Source organism: Oncorhynchus clarkii, chromosome 32 (assembly GCF_045791955.1).
Source record: "Oncorhynchus clarkii lewisi isolate Uvic-CL-2024 chromosome 32, UVic_Ocla_1.0, whole genome shotgun sequence".
Taxonomy (NCBI): Eukaryota; Metazoa; Chordata; class Actinopteri; order Salmoniformes; family Salmonidae; genus Oncorhynchus; species Oncorhynchus clarkii.
Window position 1 is genome coordinate 32,314,102 of NC_092178.1, and position 21,881 is coordinate 32,335,982.

The 21,881-nt window shown below is 46.1% G+C and overlaps 2 protein-coding genes across 3 annotated transcripts in view; both read left to right on the plus strand.

Moving 5' to 3' along the window:
- The first annotated feature begins 115 nt into the window (after positions 1 to 115).
- On the plus strand, positions 116 to 3,505 carry LOC139392361 (transcription factor 19-like). The gene is made up of 4 exons (XM_071140294.1): positions 116 to 199; positions 1,114 to 1,739; positions 1,913 to 2,897; positions 3,112 to 3,505. Exons 2-4 carry the CDS (start codon positions 1,481 to 1,483, stop codon positions 3,431 to 3,433), a joined length of 1,566 nt encoding a protein of 521 aa, XP_070996395.1. The 5' UTR covers positions 116 to 199; positions 1,114 to 1,480; the 3' UTR covers positions 3,434 to 3,505.
- Positions 3,506 to 11,265: 7,760 nt separating this feature from the next.
- The window catches only part of LOC139392233 (poliovirus receptor-like), an 80,356-nt gene continuing 69,740 nt past the window's right edge, over positions 11,266 to 21,881 (plus strand). Inside the window, exon 1 of one of the 2 annotated variants that reach the window (XM_071140072.1) lies at positions 11,266 to 11,655. In XM_071140072.1, the coding sequence (XP_070996173.1) occupies positions 11,568 to 11,655 (88 nt within the window). In that variant the 5' untranslated portion in view covers positions 11,266 to 11,567. The remainder of the gene's footprint in view (positions 11,656 to 21,881) is intronic. The other variant, XM_071140071.1, reaches the window with a different exon arrangement.

A 21,881-nucleotide genomic window follows, 5' to 3' on the forward strand; every position in this document is an offset into this window, starting at 1 on the left:
CCAAATTTCAAAGGACTTCCTGGGGAAAAGAACGCGAAAACCTCTGTTTAGCAAAGAACGACGATTAAATTGGACATAAGTCAAAAGTGATCAAAATACAAAAGTATATCCACAGTTTTAAACAATCGGCACCGTTAGCATCATATTTAGGCAGTGGAAGAGAATTCAAGTGCACCAGATTCAACCCACGTTTGTGGAGGTAACGTTATGACTTTCAATGTGGATTACAGGAACTATCCAGCTGTCTACGCCTCGATTGTGAAATAACTTTTCCTAGTAGTGTATTTTGAGTTCCCAATGATATGCGCCTCTTAATCGGTGTAACGATATATTACAGTTTGTTCACATTTGTAGAGTCATCTTTGCAAAAATAGTCGTTGTAATTTAGCTAGCTAACAAAGGTGATTCACTTGCTGGCCCCTGCTTTGTCCCTGTGCCATAGCATGGCACGAGCTTTGGGCTACACGAGCAAATCACGAGCACTGTCTGTCAGGCATCCAGTAACGTTAGCTATTAGCTACCTACATGCAATTTGAGTTTATCATATAACAATGTGCATCATATTTGTGAGTGATCATAACGCCAAGGTAGCACCTACTACTGTTCAACTACATGTAAAAGTCTATTTTGATGCATATTTTTCATTTATGTGACTTCTCTCAGATCCAGATGAATGCACTAGATGGGGCAGGGGTGGGCAAGTTTGATGGGGGTGGGGGCCACAATCTGAACTCATCATGAGGGGGCCACAGTGGCTCATACCCACCTATACCAATCCATGCAGTCAGAGCTGGCCCTAGCCTTTTGGGGTCCCTAAGTGACATTTTGTTGTAGACCTGGAGTTGCCATCCAGACCTGGAGTTTTCCCGGACTTAAAGGCTTTAATTGCGTCAATAAGTTCCTCCTCTGTAATTTAGCCATCACACGAGTCTTTCTGTACAACTGTTAATTTTCCATTATTAATAGAAAAAGGATCCTTACAAATAACTTCGGTTAGGAGAGATGGAGGAGACTGAAATGAACAAATATGCTTAAATTACGTTGCTTCTGCTTTAAATATATAGTTTGGTGAATCATGGGCATGCTGTCTTAGAATTTCCCTCTTCTTTTCAGATTGAACTACCTCAAGCTGCCAGTTCTAGCCCCCAGCCTTTTAGTGTCAATTTCTGAACTAGTTAGCTTAGTCAACTGTAACCATTAGCATTTACAACTGATATTTAGAGGACGTTACTCAGCAACTAACCGTGCAGGTTATAGATTGTATACAATATAGGTTTTAACTTTCACTTTTAAAACAAGAGTTTTAATGTTTACTCTGTTCAAATTCATTCAACACCACATACTAAGAACAAAGCCTTTACCAGCATTACAGACGCCTTTTTTATCACATTTACTGACTTAAGTGCTATTTAAGCCATTGAAAGCTCTATGTAAGAAAGTAGCTGTTACTGACTGGGGTGGGGATCGGTGAGTCGTGGCCATGCTGTCCGGAGTCCAGCCGTGTTTCCAGCTGCTGAGAATCGGCTCGTCCTCCACAGATTTGGCCCAGGACCTGTACACGTTCCGGCCGGCGCTGACCCACTCAGTGTTTCGGCTGGGCCGTGCGGCAGAGCTGTGTGATGTCACCCTGGACTCGACGTCCGTGTCCCGGATCCATGCCGAGCTGCATGCTGAGAGGGAGGTGGAGGGGGCGGCCGAGGGGGGCTGGAAGGTGCAGCTAAAGGACCGGAGCAGCCATGGTGAGTTCCACACCATCCCACATGATTACAGTGCACTTTTTTATTTATTTATAAAGAAATATCTACATGTTCTAGAACTACACACACTTGTGTTTAGTTTCCTTAGGTCTCATTCATCTCTATTCTACAAGCCTTTCATCTAATGAGCTTTCTCCCCCACCTTCCCATGCCAGGTACCTGGGTGAATGAGGTCCGTCTGCAGCCCAGTGTCCAATGGGAGCTCTCAGATGGCGACACACTCACCTTCGGCTGCCAATCAGAGCGAGGGAGCCCAGAGTTCTACTTTCTCTTCCAGAAGGTTAGCGTGCGGCCGTTGGACTTTGACGCCATCACCATCCCCAAGGCCGGCACCTTCTCCTCCGACCTGAAGAACCGAATCAGAACGAGCCTGGACCGCAAGGCGGTGGCCAACTTGGATCTCTCCACTTGGTCAATCAACAGGGCGACTGTCATTCTGAATTCCATTGGAAGCCTGAGCAAGATCAATGGGAGTCCTTGGACATTTAAGAGGAGTGACGGCAGTATCACAGACCCAAACTCCACCTCCCCGCCTTTCACATCCTTGGTCCCGCCCTCCACCCCTCCTCCCTTCCCGCCCACTACCTCTGTGGTCTCATCCAAGTCACTCCCGGCATCATCCAAGAGCAGGCGCAAGTCAGCCCACACTGTACTTCTGGAGGATGACAGCTCGGACGAGGCCAGGAACCACCGAAGCGTGAAGGACATCCAGAGAGGGACGAAGAGAAGACGCCTCTACAAGTCTGAGTCTGAGGGTTTCCACGCTTCTTTAGCCAAAACGGACCAGGATGTACGACGCCAGTTCGAACTGAAGCCTGTGCCTAAACCGATTGCAAACGGTCACGCAATCGTCGCTAACGGCAAACTCAACCACGTATCCTTCAACATCAATCAGAGGCGGGAGATCGACCCAAACCATCAAAGGACTGGCCCAAATATGAACGTCTCTGTGTTTCGCCAGCAGAATATTTTTCCGCCGCCATCTTCTGGGAGGGGAAGGCGACGGGCTCACAGCTCCCCAGTGTACTCCCCTATGGTGGTGGGAGGAGAGAGCTACTCGCTGGTGTCCCCGTCCCTTAGGATCTGCAAAGAGGAGAGAGCACGGCCAGGGCAGTTTGCCAGATTTCATGTCACCACTGGGTGAGAATGCCCTCATGTGACAGCATCCAAACTACAGTGATATTTCTCTATCGTATCATAGTCATTTTTTTTTCATTTTACATTTTCCTTCCCTGTAAATATATATGCTCCGTTCTCTCTTCACATTCTCAAATTATATATTTTTTGGTGAAATCGAGTTAATATATTGAAAGTCAAATGTGACACTCACACCTTGCTTTTCTCCTCTCTCCAGCAAGCGGCGGGGCCGACCAAGGAAGCACCCTCCTCCGCGGCCCTCCCTTCCCCCTCCTTCCTCTTCCTCCTCTTCCTCCACATCCTCCTCGTCCTCCTCTTCGAGCTCCTCCTCGTCCTCCTCAGAAGACGAAGAGGAGGGGGTGGTATCCCAGGGGGTGGAGCCCTGTGCCGCGCCTCGCTGCCGCCTGCCCCAGCAGGACACGGTGCAGTGGGTCCAGTGTGACGACTGCGACGCCTGGTACCACCTGGACTGCCTGCACTGCGACCGCAAGAACCTCCTGCTGGACCCCAACGCAGACTTCCACTGTGGCTGCTGCTGATACAGCGGGAGTGGGTCACAGCCCCTAAACTAGAACACACTTAAATGCCTTAATCATACCACAGGGAACGTGGGGCTTGTTTATGGAGAGAGGAAAAGTATGAATTTAAAAAAGAGTAGATGTTGTACAGTGTTTGTGGAGGTTTTTAGCTGCGACTTCAGGCTGTCATGGACAGTGGGGTGGGTCTCATCTACGTGATAGTTAGAGGCGGTCCTAAACTTGAAATGTTTAAAAGTATTCATCCACGTTCGCTCTGTTTGCGCAGCTGTTTGACAAATAGAGTGACAGCTAGGACTCGGGTTAGCAGTGGAGACCCTGGGGACTGATATGAACTGTGTTGGAACTATTTCAGCCACACAAGGGCTACTCTCTGGTGTACAGTATAAGTCTGGGAAACAAGTAGATGCACAGTGACAGAGAGCAGGTTTATAACTTCATGTGCTAAGTACTTTGATATCGGGTTGTGAATAACCCGCTGTTGATTGGGGCAAATGGAGGTGGTATTGGAGAATTCACCGAATTCGTATCTGCAGTTACACAATATGCATTGCAATACTCTCATCACACACACCAAAAATAATCGCGCAAGGATATGCTTAGCTTGGTTCTATCCTGTTGAGTAAAGATGTTTACGCAAGGAGGAGCATGGGTTTTCTGTGTTCCTACCGTCTAGTAGTTGTTTTAATCTTCTCTTAAAGACTTTTGATATGAGAATTCAGATCTATAACACACAGACTTGTTTTTTTCGTCTTCCAATTAACGTAAGCTTTCTGGTGACTTTGATTTCCGTCTCTTAACAGTGTACCGTATGCATATCTGTCCATAACACACGTCGATTTAGAGAAACTCCACCCAGAAACTAGTTTGGTATTTGTCCATTGTTGACATAGTCTCAAAAATATTTTGCTCGTCAGCAATCCCGTTTTCAAGATATGTCACTTCTAAATGACAGATCATCCCCATATGATGCATTCTGCTTTTTTCCAAGATGAATCATACAGGGATGATTTCTGTATTTTGAAAGTTACATATCTTGGAATCTTTATTCAACTAGGTAAGTCAGTTAAGAACAAATTCTTATTTACAACGACAGCCTCCCGGGGAACAATGGGTGAACTGCCTTGTTCAGGTGCAGAATAACAGAGATTGGGGCAGCTTGGAGATTTGATCCAGCAACCTTTCAGTTACTGGCCCAACACTAACCACTAGGCTACCTGCCGCCCCTTGATTTCTGGTCAGGAAAACATGTCAACAATGGACTAATTAAACAAATACCAGAAGATTTGTGGGTGGAGTTTTCCTTCATCAAGTTGTAGAGCAGACATGACCGACACTCTTGAGGAGCTTCCCTTGTGCAGGGTTTTGTTCAAGCCCTATAACTCACCTGATTGTAGTAATCAGCTGCTCCTTGATCGGCTGAAACAGGTGAGATATAATAGGACTGGAGCAAAAGCCTGCTCACCCATTTCATCTCCAGGAGTAGGGTTTGCTCACTTGGATGTCTCTCCGATTATTGGTATTTGTCTTGAAAGTTAACCAGGGAAGAAATAAAAGGTATTTCAAAAATGTATTGATGGAATATATTTTTCAATCTGTAGTTCGCAAGTCCGTTCTGTTCACCATGATGCTTATTTGTGAATGTATAACATCTATTGGCTATTGAGTTACCAAGTGCCTGGATAAAAACGACTATATTGAAAAGAAACTAGCACAGCGGGGATCTCGACGCAACAGCTTCACAGATTTCATGGAGCATCAAGATCGCCCGTGTGTGCTGAAGCTTCTTTTCAATTCACCATGATATTACCATGACTCAGACTTCGGCCCTCTGGGGGTACATATCCATCTATGGCTCTGGGTCCTGATAACATTCTCTGGTCTTTTATAATAGGTTTTCATCCAGATTTTTTTTCTCCAATTGGAGCATGTCTGCTCTCAGGTTAGTGAGGTGTGCCCTAGAGCCCTGGTTAACGTGATACCAAGTCAGATATGTGCAGACAGACTCACAGACGGCCATGGAAACAGATTACAGAGGGGGGAAACGCCGCCAGACCCTCATGGGCGAAAATTACATTGTCCGTGTTTCCATGGCAACACATTTTTTTTGGGGCCAGCCAAAGCGGCAGACAAGTGTTACTTCTGGAACCTTGGAGGGGATTGGAAATGGGACAGTAGTGAGAAGAAAATCTATGTGGCTCAAATAATTGTAGTCTGAGGGAAAATACCATACTGTTATTGGGAGGGTGTTAATGAGAATATTGAGCTAAAAAGCTATTTTGCGTTTTTATTTTTCACCAGCAGAGGGCAGTGTTGTTCCGTTATATGGCTGTTGACATCACTTATAAGTGCCTGGTATAAAACTACCAAAGTCTGGATAGATTTATGAAGTCATTCCCAATTATTTTCACTGAAAATCATATGTTTTCATTACACAATTCAAAGAGAATTCAATATTGATATAAGTTACTGCGAGGGACAAAATAGGCTTGGGATGGATGGATTACAGTATACTTATTGGCACAGAATATTATCAGACACCCCAGCCAAACAGGTCCAGATGAGAGAGTTTGACCCATACGTGCTCTGGTGCCTGAGAGGTGTGGTGTGACTGACACACAGGCTTACTGAGGCCTAATGGGATCACTCTGGAGCAGCTGCCACTTCCCCCAAGATCCTGTCTGCTTACTATTTCCTCCTGACCCCATCCTGACCCCATCCTGACCCTGATTCGGTGGGCCTCCAGCACCAGTCAGAAGAGGAGGGAAAACCCTATTACGCAATAGTACAGCCTGAGAGGTAAGTGCCTGGAACACAATGAGCCCACCGTTCTTAAGCCTTGTGTTCAATTTAATGAGTGTATCAATTACAGTCAAACAATATTAATGGGCCATGAAAATAAATGTCTGATAGCATTATAGAACTCGGCGCTATAATGCTTCCAGTTAAAAGTTGTAACTCTTTCTCAATAATTAATCAAACACGGCCAGTAAAAACAGGTTCTAAGAGTACGGTTCTAAAAAGTTTAAATAAATGACGTTTAGCAGAACCGAGGGGAGAATAATTGTTTTACTTATCACCACAGGCGGGCAATGGGATAGAGATATTTCATTCATACATTCATGGCCATGTTTCATGGTCACAAAATTGTTGTCAAATTCTTAACTTGGGTTAAAATCAGCCTGAAACACATATTACACGTTTTTAATTGGCCCGTTGTAGAGGGATGATCATTCCACATGACCAGGCTTTATGTCACAGATAACCAACTTTGATGGACGGCCCTGATGTCAGAGGGAGGGGAGAGGAAATGTGGCAGTAATTGGACATGACATTTTAATGGCGGCCAATCTGTCGTTCGGCTCATCAGAGAGGCTTTAACATGCTGCCTGAGCATACAACACATACTGTACTGGTATCACAACATGCAATGAAATGACCAGTCACACACACACACACACACACACAAAGGCCATCACTCACACAGCAGCATCTCACAGTGGGTGGCATGCTTCATTCTCTGAACTCAGTCCACAGGTGGTGAACAGAACAGCCATCAGTCTCCAGTCCATCCGAATCTCAAAGCAAGTGGGCTTGTATCTGCACTGTAACATCTTGATTGATCTAGGGGTCGTGAAGTTAACATCACAAAGAGCAGGTCTCCCGGGTGGCGCAGTGGTCTAGGGCACTGCATCGCAGCGCTAGCTGTGCCACCAGAGACTCGCTGCCGGCCGCGACCGGGAGGTCCGTGGGGCGACGCACAATTGGCCTAGCGTCGTCCGTCTCTCCCGAGCCCGTACGGGAGTTGTAGCGATGAGACAAGATAGTAACTACTAACAATTGGATACCACGAAATTGGGGAGAAAAAGGGGTAAAAAAACCATCACAAAGAGCAGTGGATTATAATTCAAAACAATTTGGCTGTATCAAACCTCTAGCGTTTGAGTGATCTGGGGTCGTGAGGTTAACGCCCCTAGAATAGTTATTATCGTGAATCTTAATATGAAAACAAGATTGTATTTAACTGCACCTATGGGGTCAATGCAAAACAAATGTATGTTTGTTGTCATCAACAGGCTCCCATCTCACTTTCCCCACATGGCTATTTCTGAGTCATAACAATTGAGTTGAGACTCCGTGGATAAAAGTAAATGGTAGCAATGGCAAAGTTGCTTTATTGCAGGCTGTGAAGGAGTGCCCACTTAGTCTTCTTCCACAAGGGTAAACCGCTGTTGAACTGCCAATTATGTGATACACTTGCTCAGCATCCGCTCTGCTGCTTACATAAATGAGTATTCGTGTCTCAATCCATTCTCAGTAATTGTTTTAGCTAAGTCTATATGTGATGGGAGTAAAATGCCTACTATTTAAAATGGCAGAGGGGCCAAGCAGCGGACATGTGTCAAGTACAAGGGATGTAAAACCCACAGGCTCTCTCACACTGGGAGAGAATGTGAGGAAATTAAACCGGACTGGCAATCTCGCCAGACTCACACATCTAGCCAGCCAGCCCCTGCCTCAATGAGCTCTCCCCCCTTTAATCTGTCCTCCAAGCATTGTTTTCTCCCCCTGGGGAGCCGGCTTTCTATTTATGGAGGAGTGTTGAGCGGATGTGAGACGATCAGAGCGCCTGCCTGCCATTGTGTTTGCGTGTGAGCTGTGCATTGTGGATGAGGAGTGGATGAGCGGACACACAAACAGGGGCCAGCGACACCGTACGGGGAACAGAACAGATGCAAAATGAAACGTGGGAAAAAAAAATGGCAAAACGTGGAGAAACAAGACGCACCAGATGCAACACCGACTTCTAGGAGAGGCTCTCTCAGCACGAGGACAAAAGCCTCTCTGTGTGTGTCACATGAATGTATACACTTCAGGTGAGACAAATGATACACACACACACACACACAAGGGCCTCAGTATATATTCACAAAAACACAGCTACCACCCTTGTGCCTGAAACTCAAACCCACACAACGTCTTAAATCCGGCAACAAGCGTACTGGAAATAAAAGAGCAGGGAAAACACTAATTAACTGTAAACAAAGTCCACGGTACTAAACTAATGAAGGTATTCACGAGTCGGAGAACACCAGGGATGAGGTGGCGGAGACACCGAGAGAGAAACAGATAGCAGAAGAAGACTAGAAAAGAGTGGGAGAGAGAGAGAGAGAGACGGGAGAGAATGAAAGATAGAATGAGAGCGGGAGGGGAGGAAAGAGAGAGTACTTCAGGAGGGGTGAGAACCCTTCCTCCCCGGGGCTCCATGTCTCTCCAGCCCTTTAATGTCTTTAATTAAAGCGAACAGAACTATCTGCTGCTCCTTTGGAGTACCATTACTGAAGCAACACTTAGCTACAGCTCAGCTAATAGGGGAGGGGAAAGGGAGAGGGTTCAACTCTAATGATGGCATGAAAAGAAAGGGGGACGAAGGAAGTCATCGCGGGGAGGGAAACGATGGCGGGAGGAGGAGGGAGATGTGAGATCAACACTTCAACAAAATTAAGCAGGCCGCCACGGCTAAGACTTACGGCGGGCAAACGTGTCGCTCCGCCTGACACACGATCGCATTAAGCGACAGCTTGTTTAATCAATCGGGTTCCTCTGGGCCAATCTCTGGCCACAGGGGCAATTTCTCAAATGGCACAGACATGGTCGGGCCGAGAGAGGGGGGGACGGAAGAGGCTACCAAACATCAGGTGCATTTACTGTAGTCGTCTCTTTTGATGACATGGTTTTACCAAATGAGATTTTAGATGGGGAGTTTGTTTTTCAGAGGTACTATAGGCATGGTCTTTCTGTTGGTCTGCATGTCACAGTGGCCTTCTTCCAGAATGTTGGGTTGAGCCATCAGTGGTGCCATTCAGACAATTGGCAGAGTTTTGGGGACAGAAAGGCACATTTTATTAGTTGAAACAATGCATTACTTCCGTGTTTAAAGTTCACCAGCACATCTAAGACAATATCTAGCGGTAGTTGGAGGTAATAACTTTGTTGCTCCCCCCACTTGGTCTCTATGGAGATGACCTTAACACAAACCCTAATAAAGCCCCAATAAACCCCAGGGCTAAAGTTAAGAATCATTTTTGACTAAGACCCTTTAAACCTACATTTGTGCCGGCTAGATGTTGCAGATGCCATGACCAGCCCAATCGACCCTTGGTTGAGTGATGGTGAACATTGCCTCCATTTTGCCCAGGCACAATGATGGCATCCAGCTCAGCTCTGGTCTCCTGCTGTTTGTTGTGTTCAACCTCCAATCTCAGCCATGTCAGCAGGCTCCTTATCGTGATGGACAGCCACCTCTCGCCCACCGCTCCACATGTTTGTAGATTGAAAGATTATCTGGCAACCTGCGGGTTCGCTTCCCTCTTAGAAAAACATACAAATCTATATCCACACAAATCAGATGGCAACCATATGGGCCTTGGGGCTTGTTGGAATGGGAGTGAAAACGGAGGACCACATATACAATTCATGGACTCCTGTACAAAGGAAACAATGAGTGAGAGAGCACTTTGCTAGCTTGCCTAGCTCCAGTGGTGGAACAAAGCATCTTGGGTAAATAACACAATAGGTGTCTGAGCTGACAGCCAGATAGGGGGTGGTAGTTGATTTATATTCCTGCCTGGAAGGAGATTGAGGAGCCAAGGCCAGGACGACCTGAACGCAAGGCGATGGATGTGGCCGCAATTGCATCAAATTGACAACAGATGGCACACTGTAGTTGGTAATTTGTATGCTGTGTACACCCACACACGGGGTGGTCACTAGTTTAGAGGACAGAAGGTTTTCGATGCTCCACCACTATTAATTATTTGATTGAGAGTATTGCTAAGACAGTGAGTCAGCTGGTGAACACTATGATAATGAGCTGCTAATAGCAGAGTATCTCACAGCTTGTGGCCGTATTAATCACAGGGCCATATTCTGAGGCAACATTCTCCTCTGAGCGACATGTATACATACATACATAAGGAGGTTATGACGGTGTGTTTATGCATAGATATTGAAATAGGTGTCATCTCGGATACAAGTTGAGAAATTACGTTAGGACGAACAACACCAGTCTATAATCATCAATAGACTGAATACCACATGTTGTGCAGCTTGTTGATGATGAAAATCAAGCAACTAATTGTCAACTGCTCCTTATTTTTTTTGACTAGTTGCCCTTATTGATATTATTGGTGAGTGCCTTTGATCAACAGAGGATTTAAATGAATATATGTATGCACTCAATTCTGTAAATCGCTCTGGATAAGAACGCCTGCTAAATGACTAAAATGGTTTACTTTTATTTTATTTTAATGAAAGACAAAATCTTATGAAACAGCTGGTCAGCTTAATATTTATTCTGCAAATATTATTTTGAGGACGTTCCTGAATTGCATAGTAATGAGTGTTGGTGGTGATCAATTTAACGGAAGCATTTTGATATCTATCTATGCTGCCTTTCAACCTGTGGTCTCGGCATATACAGTACATATTAATTAATCATTTGTTCCCGCTCACTCAAAATAGCCCAATTATCCACTGTGTAGCCCACTACTGTGATATCATTCATGTCATATCATACAGGGAAAAATGTATATAAAAGACAGCGAAAATGGATCTCTATGGAGACCTATATTTATCCACAAACCACATAGGTCAGTGGAATAAGAAAGAATGTTCTCTATTGGAATAATACAAAACAATAGTTTATATGCTTTCCTATGTTGAAGTTTTACAGACACATTTATGTTCTTAACTTCTCAGATCGCTTTGGTGGTTTATTGTGACATCACAATCAATCTCCCAGAATGCGTGGGAATGCTGAGTGGAACACTATTGTGACTTTCTTCCCGTTCAACAGTAACAAACACCGTAGACCTCTACCTGTACGCGATACGTCCGCACCACACCGGGAGGGGTTTTGAATGCTGTTGTGCGACTGTCAAGAGGCACTGTAATTTGAAATCGAGGAAATAAGACGTCGGACTGAAGAGCAAACGGTCCGTACCCGTAACTTACCGATTCCGGTCTGTTTTGCGGTTTATTTCTATTAGATTTCCCCCCTGAGAAATCAGTCAAGGAATATTCATTGCGTTCTGGTGTGGTGGTGGGGATTTCATGTCCACCCCGTCTTTTTAGAATGGCGAGAGAATACGCTAAACATTGCCCCGCATCACCAATGAAAAACAGTTTGTTGGTGACAGCAGCGATCCTTCTGATTATTCAAGGTAAGAAACATGAACATTTACTTATATTCTGTCATCTCAGGTTATTTTATTAGCCTACCGCTCTCTGCGTGTTCTTTCTCTGTTACTATGGGTCACGTTCATTCAAAGGTTCGGTATCGGCAACCGACGTGTGCCATATAGAGGCATCCACCGTCCCATGTGAAAAGCATGCACATTGTGTGGTTCACCCACACGGTCATACACGATTTCAGGGGTGACGGTGGTGGATTTCTCAAGACCTGTTGTGGAAGTTGACTTGTACACAATACCGCCTGGTTCCTTTTGTCCCGAGTTTTGGTACACCATGTTATGCGTGCAAGGTGTGGCCTCCCGGGGTATTTATTTCTCAGAGCGCTTAGACGGCAGGTGTCAGGTGATTGTTCTGAATCACCTTACCGGTGTGCATGTTCCGTTTCTATCCCCCCGGTTGATTTCTTCTGGTCTGTTTTGGTTTCCTCAGATCTGTTCAGGTAACACGTTTCATTCAGACAATAGTGATCTAGCTGATCATTTACACGAGCAGAAATGAAGTCAGAAAATGAGAAACAGGGTGTTGCTGTACAACAGTCAGCCAATACGAATGGTTGATGGTCGTTTTGTGTGGTGTCCTCTATCGTAGCCCCAAATCTTCAATGTCAAAACTGTACAATTTAAGATGGCAACTGGATGAAATACAAAGGAAGATGGCAACTACATATACCCTCAACACTTCTTTGTTTTAGCCTTATAACAATGGCAATTGTCATGTATCCAAGAACTCACCTGCATACAGCACAATTAAAGAGTGCATTGACTGCAAGCCTAACTATCAAAACCTGAGCATGGATATGAAAAGAAAAAAAAAGCATGAGGTCACATACGGTTGGACTGGTGTTTGACCTGAGAGAGTACAGCTGTCTTGTTTGTAGCCTGTTAGGGTTTAGGGCTATTTGACTTTTGAGGGATTTGATGGTTGATCACACAGTGCATGCACAGTGTTGCGTAGCCCTAGTCTATTTGTGTTTACATTTACTGCAGCCGGATTCTTTTCATCGTTATTATGAGTTTCTGGGTAGAGGTTTGCATGGGTTTACAGGTCAAATAGATTTGATTGATACTCCTTTACTGCCAGGCATGAATTTGGGGGATTGAGGTGTCTGTTGCTCGTGTTCTATTTGATAAGTGTTGAATTCAGGCCAGGGTTGTGAGAGAAAAAAAAACGTGTGCTGTCGTGTTTTTTTTTGGAACCCAAAGCATATTCCAGTTCTCTAGGAATTCTTCTTGCTCTTTTTATGCCCATACAAATCCTTACAAACAGGTGTCAGTATAGTAAGACCTGACGGTATGAATTGAAGCGAAACCATATCTGAATGTTTACTATTTCAGAGCTCAAGCAACATTTTTTAAAGCATCACGAATAGACTTAATTTAACAAACACTCCCCCGTCCTATACCCACACCCACATAAAACAATTCCAGCCCTTTCACAGCATGCCCATTCTCTCTCTCTAGCCTATTTTCAGACTGTGCTCCAGCTCCCGTCCGGGCCCTTTGTTGGAGAGGCTTTAGTCATTGGTGAATTAAAAGGCCCAAATACCCCCTCCATCTCCCCACTGAGTTCTGGGCCCCATTGTTTATAGATGTCTGGTTTGTTAGAGACTCTGGCAGAGGGGGTGGGGAACTCAAACTGCGAAAAAGTCCATGCAAGTCCTGAGCGCAACCAAATCAGGCCTCTCGCTGTAGGGGAATTGTATCCACCGTTTCCTTCTTGCATGTAGAGGTTTTCAGGTGTGTTCAAAGACAATAACCAACTCTATTATAACAGCATTATCAAAAGAAAATAATTGTAATTATTTTTTTATTAACAGTAAACCGTCTCCAAGGATTACTGTGGAATAACCCAGATAATCTTACAGGGAAATGGAATAGAACTGCACCCGCATAAATGGGTGAAGAAATGCCGTGACTTAACGAATGCAAATAGAATCATACATGAGTAGTCTTACGGAGAGGAGTAATGAGATGTGTACGCCATAAATACCCTCTCCACCATTGAGTAACTTCTAAATCGTTTGCAGAAAGTTGGTTAGGTCAATACCTCTTGCTGATGCAACCGAGATGGTGGCGGATAAGCTACAGATTTTTTTTCCCATTCTTCAAAAACCTCTCCACCCACCCACCTGCAGTTTGAGATAAAACGGAGGCTAAAGAGATGGATTTCTGAGTGGGCTAGGAAAACAACTCTTCTCTCGCCCGTCCATGTGCCCTCTGCCTAAATCAGAATGTCTGACTTGGCTCCATGCGACTCTCCTGCGTTAAACATGTCATTCTCATTCTGCACACCAACATCTCTCAGCCAGGGTCGGGGTGAAAATGTATTCGCGGCACTTCTCTATTTAAAACAGACAGAGTATAATTATTATTTTTTTCTTTCCGCTGGGCCAGTGCAAGCCTTATTAATTACTTTTATATCCCTCAGCAATTCCGGGGGTTGATTTGAAAATTGTGCCTGACAGCTGCAACACAATGCTTGTCCTCGCCACTTCAGTGTGCTTTCCTTCGAGCACTTCATCACGACATTTAGTCTCAGCAGACCTGGGGACCGCTCTGTCTGGCTGTTGAAAGGCATGACAAAAACACATGCGGATTTGTCTTCACGGTCGAGGTCGTAACCCCTCTATGATGTGGAATAGACGGTCTATGGTCTCTGGTCCGGATCAAACAGGAGCTGAGCACCGTCACGTTTCCCCACCGCTTTTGTATCAGTTCCCTTTTGTTGAGTCTATAGGCAACTTGAACTTGAGGACTAAACACAAATGGATCTAGTTGCTTCCTGTCGAGAGATCTTATTACCACTTCCTTCGCCTTCTGATTTTCATTTGTGCAGCTCCCTCAACCCCAGGCATCCAAGCAAAAAATGGAATGGAATAAAATGACATGCATGGAAAAACGAAAATATGCATTTTTTGCCAGGATGCATTTTTATGACTCTGAGCGAAAAAAAAAAATATATATTTTTTTTACTCAACTAGTGGCAAATGCCCCATGTTGTCTTTGGTAACAAACAAAAACATAAAATGTTGCTTCCATTTTCCAGTGGGTTTGGCAAATGAAACTGACATGCATGTCTAGGCCCGGCAGTCTTAACCCTAGAGTCTATTTCCAGTGCAGACAGAGGCTTTTAGAAATGTGACGAGAGCCTAAACGCCCGGGAGGTTTCTATGGTGATCACTTTTGGGGGGGGGGGGGGGGCTTATATTCGCCCAGTTTTCACACTGAGTGAGTGATTGCCGCAGAGGTTGCTAATAAGATGCATTCTCTTTTCAAGTATGCTCCGTTAAATTTTTTTGCATGCCATTTCTAGTAGGCCCAATCCGATGTACCTGGCGTATAAAATCCAGGCCTACACAAATGTTTAAACAGTTAAGACCGTTTAAACGGGTGGGAAATGTGAGCACATGCTAAGGTGACTTACTGTTTGCAGCATCACACATTCGTACACAGGAGGCTGGCAGAATCATCCAAGCACATGGCACTGAACACAGTTAATCAGACACGGGCATGATCTGATCCAACTGGATAACACCATCTAGCCTCCATATTGAACTCGACACGTTTGGGGGAATTGCCAACCTCTCACTATTCCTGGAACTTTTTATAGCTTCTGGGTTTATTGCGCTGTGAACACTGCCACTCCCTGTTGAGTGTCAGAATGCTTCTGGTTTTCTCGGAATCATCCGCTCCGAGTGTGTCAGAGGGAGCGGGAGGCCTCCTCCTTGGACTGTGTCCACTGGAGACTATGGAGGAAGACACGGGTCCGAGGCTTATGACGGCACGGTAGAGGGAAAACGGTTAAGGCGTTTTAGTGTGTACCATTTCACCGACCCTAGAACACGTGGTAATGGCAGCGACCCTCCACTGACTCTGGTTGTTTTCACCCACTGATATGCAGTACATAACTCACCGCCAGTGGCGCATTCTGGGGAGCACCACAACAAGCCAAGGTGACTGCATGCTATGTAAGGCATGGCAGTAACGCCGTCGTTGGCGCGCCTGCTTCCCCACAGCGCGTTACGCCTCCTTATCCAAGCCCCCCCTGGCCGGCTTGTTTGTTTGGGTGGATTACAGAAGGGGATGGCATGAATTCCTCCGCTCAGGTTTTTGTCTGTCTGTGACTCACGGATGATGCAGGCTGGACTCTGCCAAAGGGAAGACATGGCAGGCCTCCCACCTCCATCATCATCAGTCGCTATCGCTCAGTCGGTGTGTGTCACATGGTGTGGCGCTCATCGCATCGCCCCTGGTGATCAGAATGCAAGCTTCGCCACTGCTGGGGGTCATCTGCCTTTCTGGCTGAATTTGAAGAATTTCCAGATTAGCTTCGCAGCAAGGTTCACAAGTTCATTGGCAGCTGTTTGTGTGTATTTGTGTATGCGGTGGTTTCCGTCCACAGCAAATATACTGTTTGTCTGGAAAGCACTGTAGCAAGGGTTTTGAATCAATGCAGGTTAAGGTTACCCATTCGCTCACTCATCCCATTGCCTTATATGGCCAGTGGAGCGAGACGGCACAATTACGGTGGTTCGCGGGGTTGTTTAACATAATCGCTCTCTCAGCCTCTCTCCTCACTGTTGTCTTTCTCCACTCTTGCATTTATGCTCATAATCCCTCCCTTCCTTCCTCTTTGTCTTCCATCTTCTCGCCCTCTCAAAATCAAATTGTATTTGTCACATGCGCCAGATACAACAGGTGTCGTAGACCTTACAGTGAAATGCTTACTTACAAGCACTTAACAACAATGCAGTTTTAAGACCCCCCTCCCCATTTACAAAAAAAAATATATAATAAAAGTAACAAATTAATAAAGAGCAGCAGTAAATAACAATAGCGTGTGCTCAATCTTTTCTCTTTCACGTCTCCTACTCTCTGTTCAAAGTGCGACCAGGTAATCAGTGAGTAACGGGAAGGTGTTAACTTGTGCCTTTCAGGCATGCAACAGATTCCTTGGCCCGCTCAAAGGTGAATGATAAAGGTTTCATCCAACATTTTCCCAGGAATTTATGCTCCAGCCAGGCATAATGTGCCTCGATAGCAGGAATTGGTTTCTATTGATTGGTTTATTGTTGATGTTCAGCAAGCCCCACAGTCTGCCGAGTGTCTGCTCAGTGCTGAGAAATGCTGTCTGGAATGACACTGTCCTAAAAAAAAACTTTAAAAAAAAACGTACAAAAAAAACGTCTCGCCCTCTTTTCCTGTAAAAGGCTTACCAGCGTGATTACTTGTGAAAAGCGAAATTGGCTTTCTGCCCTCTGTCTTTCTCCAACTCCCGTTCTGTCTCTCCCTCACACATTAAAGCCCGTCCTCTAAGATGAAACCCTGGCACCCTCCATGGCTCTCTCTGTTGCGTTGATCTTTTCTCTCTTTCGTATTTTCCCCCTGAAATCCCTCCATCTCTCGCTGACTCGGTGGCTGAGCGGGTCAGGCATGGTCATGTTTATTTGAGTGCTTATCTGTAATGGTGACCCTCAGACCGAGGCCACAAGCCTCCATCTATTGCCGTGTCTCTCTCTCTCCACCTCTCGCCACGTCCAATCTTTCTCTCTTTGTGCTCGGCCTCTCCAGCCACCATTTCCTTATCCATCCCTTCTCTCTCTCTCTCTCTCTCTCTCTCTCTCTCTCTCTCTCTCCACGCCATTCCTCTGCACACCTTGCCCCCCCCAAGTTCAGACAGCAGAGCAGATTAGTTGGACCGTCTCTCTTCCTCTCCCCCTGCTCAATTCAATCGAGTTTACCGTCTTGATCAATATGCCCTGATTTTGCCAAACTATGTACATAGATATTATCGCACTAAGAGAAGGCGCTACTCGCCCTCCATATCTCGTTCTCGACTTTCCCAGTTCTGCCATAGATTATTTGTCTGCTCCTGTCCTTCTGACACGATTTTCAGCCTGAGTTGTTGAACCCAGATATCATAGTACAAATGGCTGGAAGAAGTGCTTATTTCAACTATCTTCCCCTAAGGACTTCCCCCCCATCCGTGATGTTGCAGCTGTCTCGCTCTACATTGTCCTCGCTGTTCCCTCTCAATGCTGTGTTTGTGTGTGCTCAGAGAGAGAGAGTTCACTGAGAAAAGGCCCCTGCAGTTGACACCCCATAACGACCAAAGATGATTACAGTTAGTATTGTTTGTTCAATCGCTGTTCTCACTGGTCTGTGTGTGCTAATCTAATTTATTTCCTCGTACAATTAATATTTATTTTAAACAACAAAAAAAAGGATTTTCAATAGCGTGCCTCTTTTCAGCACTTAGACCCGTAGCCAAGATGACGCGTCTCCCCATTCATAATAAATGAAGATATATATAAAAAAAGAAAGTATTTCTTCTGCCTGAAAACGTATGCCAGCTCAAACATTGTCTTTGCACCATAAATCAGAACAATGTAGCACAGACTAATTGCAGTGTCGCGTTTGATGATTAATTAACGTGGCGTGTCAGAGCTTCTCAGAACCCCTACTGCTGCCTGACTCAGACTGCAGACTTTAGTAGGGGGAGGGGTATATTGCACTGTGCATATAGGGTGTGTTTGCACTGAGCGGACATTTTTAAAAGATGGCCCGGCGGACCTAGACTGACCTGTCCTGCAGGTACGACTTCCTGCCTGGTGCCCTTTGCCCTCCTGCCTTCAGAAGTCCACAAAGCCCTGCGCCGTGGACTGTGTGACAGGTCATCTGCTGTCCTATTCATCATGTAGTCTATCTAGAAAAATGGAGCCCTGGCCTCTCCAGACGGAATAGATTGCGAATGTTCTCCCTCCCACCATCACTGTGACAGAGCATTGAGAGAGAGAGAGAGAGAGAGTCCCTTTTGAAGCCTGAGTGTTGAACCTGTACGAGACGAGCTCTCCTGCTGTTCTGGAATCTGTTCTCCCCTGCCCCGAACTGTAGCCCTTGGGATTCATTGATGATAAATACAAAAAAAAAAAATCTGGATCCAGATCAACCTTTAAGTGGCTCTCTTTTGTGTTTTATCCTGCGAAACGGCACTCCAGAGAGGAGGCGCCTGTTTTTTGTTGTTGTTTTTTTTGTTGCCGCTCATGAATGGAGTTGAATAGCTACTTTGCTGGGGTTTTGACCCCATTAGACACTCGCTGTTTGTTGCGTCTCCCCCCCCAACACACACAGCCTGTCGCCGCGATCATTAGACCTTGTGTAAATGTTCTTCCATTATGGCGTGAAAGACAAGTGGGCTTCACTCCGATGAGATTCAGTTTCCAACAATGGTCCTTGTGGCACGGAACATCTATATCTAGAATGTACTGTAGCGCCAGGAGCTCGGGCTGGACCTGGTTTAGTAGAAACCATGTTTGTGAAGCTGTATTGTCAATAGGTAAGAGAGACAGGATGCGTAGTACTTCACTTTCTTTTTATAAGGACAGTTCTGTAAGAGCAACGTAGCACTAATTGAACTCTCAAGGCCAGCACGACTGTGGAGAATGAAATGTTATTCATGTGGGTGGGAGGAAAAAAAACATATTTAAGCCGCCCTGTTAATGTATGGAAATAACAATGCTGCTAATGATAGCGCACCGACGAAGTCGAGGCCGACAACGCAATCCCCAGGGACTTCCCAAACCCGCGCAGTTGTCCAACAATCGTTGGTTTTATTTCCTTGCGTCTGGTAAAAGGCCCTGAATTTCGTGACCTTTTCCACTCAGTTGCTAATTATATACCCAGGATGAGAATTGCCACCAGATTAGAAGAGCCGACCATGTTTTTTTTCTCTCCTCTCTGTGAGGAACCTGGTGCTAAATCCGAATGGTTTCCAGTCTTAATGGAGCCTTGACAGTATTGAGCTGTGGGGTCGAATCAGACCGCTCTCCATGTGTGGGAAGAGAAGACGGTGACACATACCAGATAGAGGTCAACGGAGGTCAGACAGGATAAGGTAACGGTGGAGTGGGCGCCGGTATCTCCCTTGGACAGAGAAAGGACGATGACAGGAGAAACCTGAGGAGAATGTGATGCAGAAGACTCTGAGGGGGTTTGTGCCTTGGAGTTGTCGCTGAAGAAACCGGATGAGTGAAGACCTATGGGAAAAAAAAAAAAAAAAAAAATTCTGTCCAGCTTTGCTATTTGCCGTATCGCTGCACATTCTGCCTGTGGAGAGCATTAGTGCGTGTTGCTGAAGACCTCCCCTGAACTAAAAACCACCCCGCGGGCCCCCGAGGGCCTTTTCCTTCCCCGGTTCCCCCCTTTATTGGGGCCTCGCGGTGCAACCGAGCTGTGTTTATGATTACTCTGTGTGCATGGGTGCAGCGCGTGCCAGTATTTTGGGGAGCTGAAGGGGGAGTATTCTGGGCATGCGTCCACGTTCTGCCTCTGGAATCATCTCCCCGGAGTATCCCCCAAACCCCCTCAGGCGCCGCCCGGTTGGCTGCGGCCCAACTCTATTCATTCCTATATCCAGACGCAATGCTTTTTGCTTTTTTTGCCCTTGTCCGCTCTGCGTGTGCTTACACTCGTTTGCAGCCCAAGAGTTTGTCAGCGATTTTCATTAATTCATCATCATCACTAGGCCCGACGCTCCGGGGCAGAGGGACTACTTTATTCCCACTCTGTTGTCCCTCTCTTTTCTCCTGCTCTCTCCCAGAGACGGGCTAAACATGCTGCAGGCTGTGAGCAGACAGAGGGATGAGGAGAGTGAGGGGAAGAGGAGACTGTGACGCCAGCCGCGATTAGAGCTATGACACTCCCCGATTTAAATAGACACCGCCTTGGGAGGGAGCAGAAGAGTAAAGGAGGAGGGGGACGGTGCCTGCATGTCATGCCCACAGGAACGTTTTTGCCCTCAAATGAATTACTTAAGCCGGCATAGATTAATGTACTTTGTGGAAATGTGGCCCTTCTGTACCCCCTGTCTTCATGTCGAAACGCTCCCCTTCCGCTTTCTCTCTCTCTCGCCCCCCACCTCCCCTGTTCTCTCTCTCGCCCCCCACCTCCCCTGTTCTCTCTCTCTCCCTCTCTCTCTCTCTACAACTCCCCTGTTCTCTCCCTCGCTCTCTCTCTACACCTCCCGTGTTCTCTCTGTCTCTACACCTCCCCTCTCAGGGCACCTCTTCACTTCCCTTGACTCAGTGACTGTCAGTTTACCTCTTAAACCCAGCCCTCCATGTCTTATGTTATATTGTATTCTTTAGCTCACTCTGGCACAGACTGCCGGATTATTTGCCTTTTTCAAACCATTCCCCTCTTTAGCAGACATGCTCTCAATCTCTCCTTTCCCCTGTGTTGAAGCCTCTCCTGCACCTCAGTAGGTAATTAGTGTTCACATAGTTGCTCCAATTCGCAGTAACACCTCTCTCTCTGTCTCTCTGTCTCTGTCTGTCTGTCTCTCTCTGTCTGTGTGTACGTACACTGTCTTTCCTTGTCCTCTCTCTGCAAATGAGAGAGGCTGGTACATCACATCCAGGTTGAAGTGCCCTACTTTCCCACACCTCCACCCCATGTTTATTTATTCAGATGTGAACGGGAGGGAAGTGAAGGAGAGCAAATGTGAGGGAGGGAATGCAATGGGCCCTCCATCAGCGCGACCAACATGAAGTGACCATTTCTGGCATTCCATTCTTCATTAGTGCGGTCAGCCTGCAGATAAAATGGTTAAGAGATTACAGATTAAGTTCAACGTAAAGTCAACAATGAGTTAAACCTCAGTGAATGGCACACCGCCTCCGCCAAGCTCATTGCCATTGGGGTAGTAGTGGAACAAGGGAGCCAATTTGGCGTCTCGGGGCAGACACTTTGAATGACTGTGAATGGAACAGTCACTCTATCCTGGGCCACCGTCTCAGTGCTAGTGTAGTATCGCTCAGCGGACACTCCTTCCTTCCAGAACAAATGTGGGCTAATGTGTCATCATATCGCTACGAATCTCCTGTGACACCGCTGCCATTGACCCCGACAGACACACTCGCACACAGACTGTCACTCTGGATCTTTGTCACTCTAGTCGTCTGCCAGATAAGCTGTGCCGCGGTGCCGCCTCCCATCGGCTAAGGCAGCGAATGCTGGAGAGGGTCCATGCTCCGGCACTGTTGGAATAAGCATTGTGACGGCTCCATTAGCCGTGATGGCTACAGGACTTCATTAGACAGTACCTACACTCCGGGGACACTGTAGGGGGGGACCGTGCTGGAGTTAACAGGAACAGGAACAGGCTGACGCTGGCGTGCGCCTAATTAGCGATCACA

Bases quoted from the DNA above. Each gene is read 5' to 3' on its own strand.
- LOC139392361 (XM_071140294.1), top strand. From the start codon at position 1,481: ATGCTGTCCGGAGTCCAGCCGTGTTTCCAGCTGCTGAGAATCGGCTCG. The intron at 1,740-1,912 runs GTGAGTTCCACA...TTCCCATGCCAG, and splicing joins AAAGGACCGGAGCAGCCATG to GTACCTGGGTGAATGAGGTC. The intron at 2,898-3,111 runs GTGAGAATGCCC...TCCTCTCTCCAG, and splicing joins AGATTTCATGTCACCACTGG to CAAGCGGCGGGGCCGACCAA.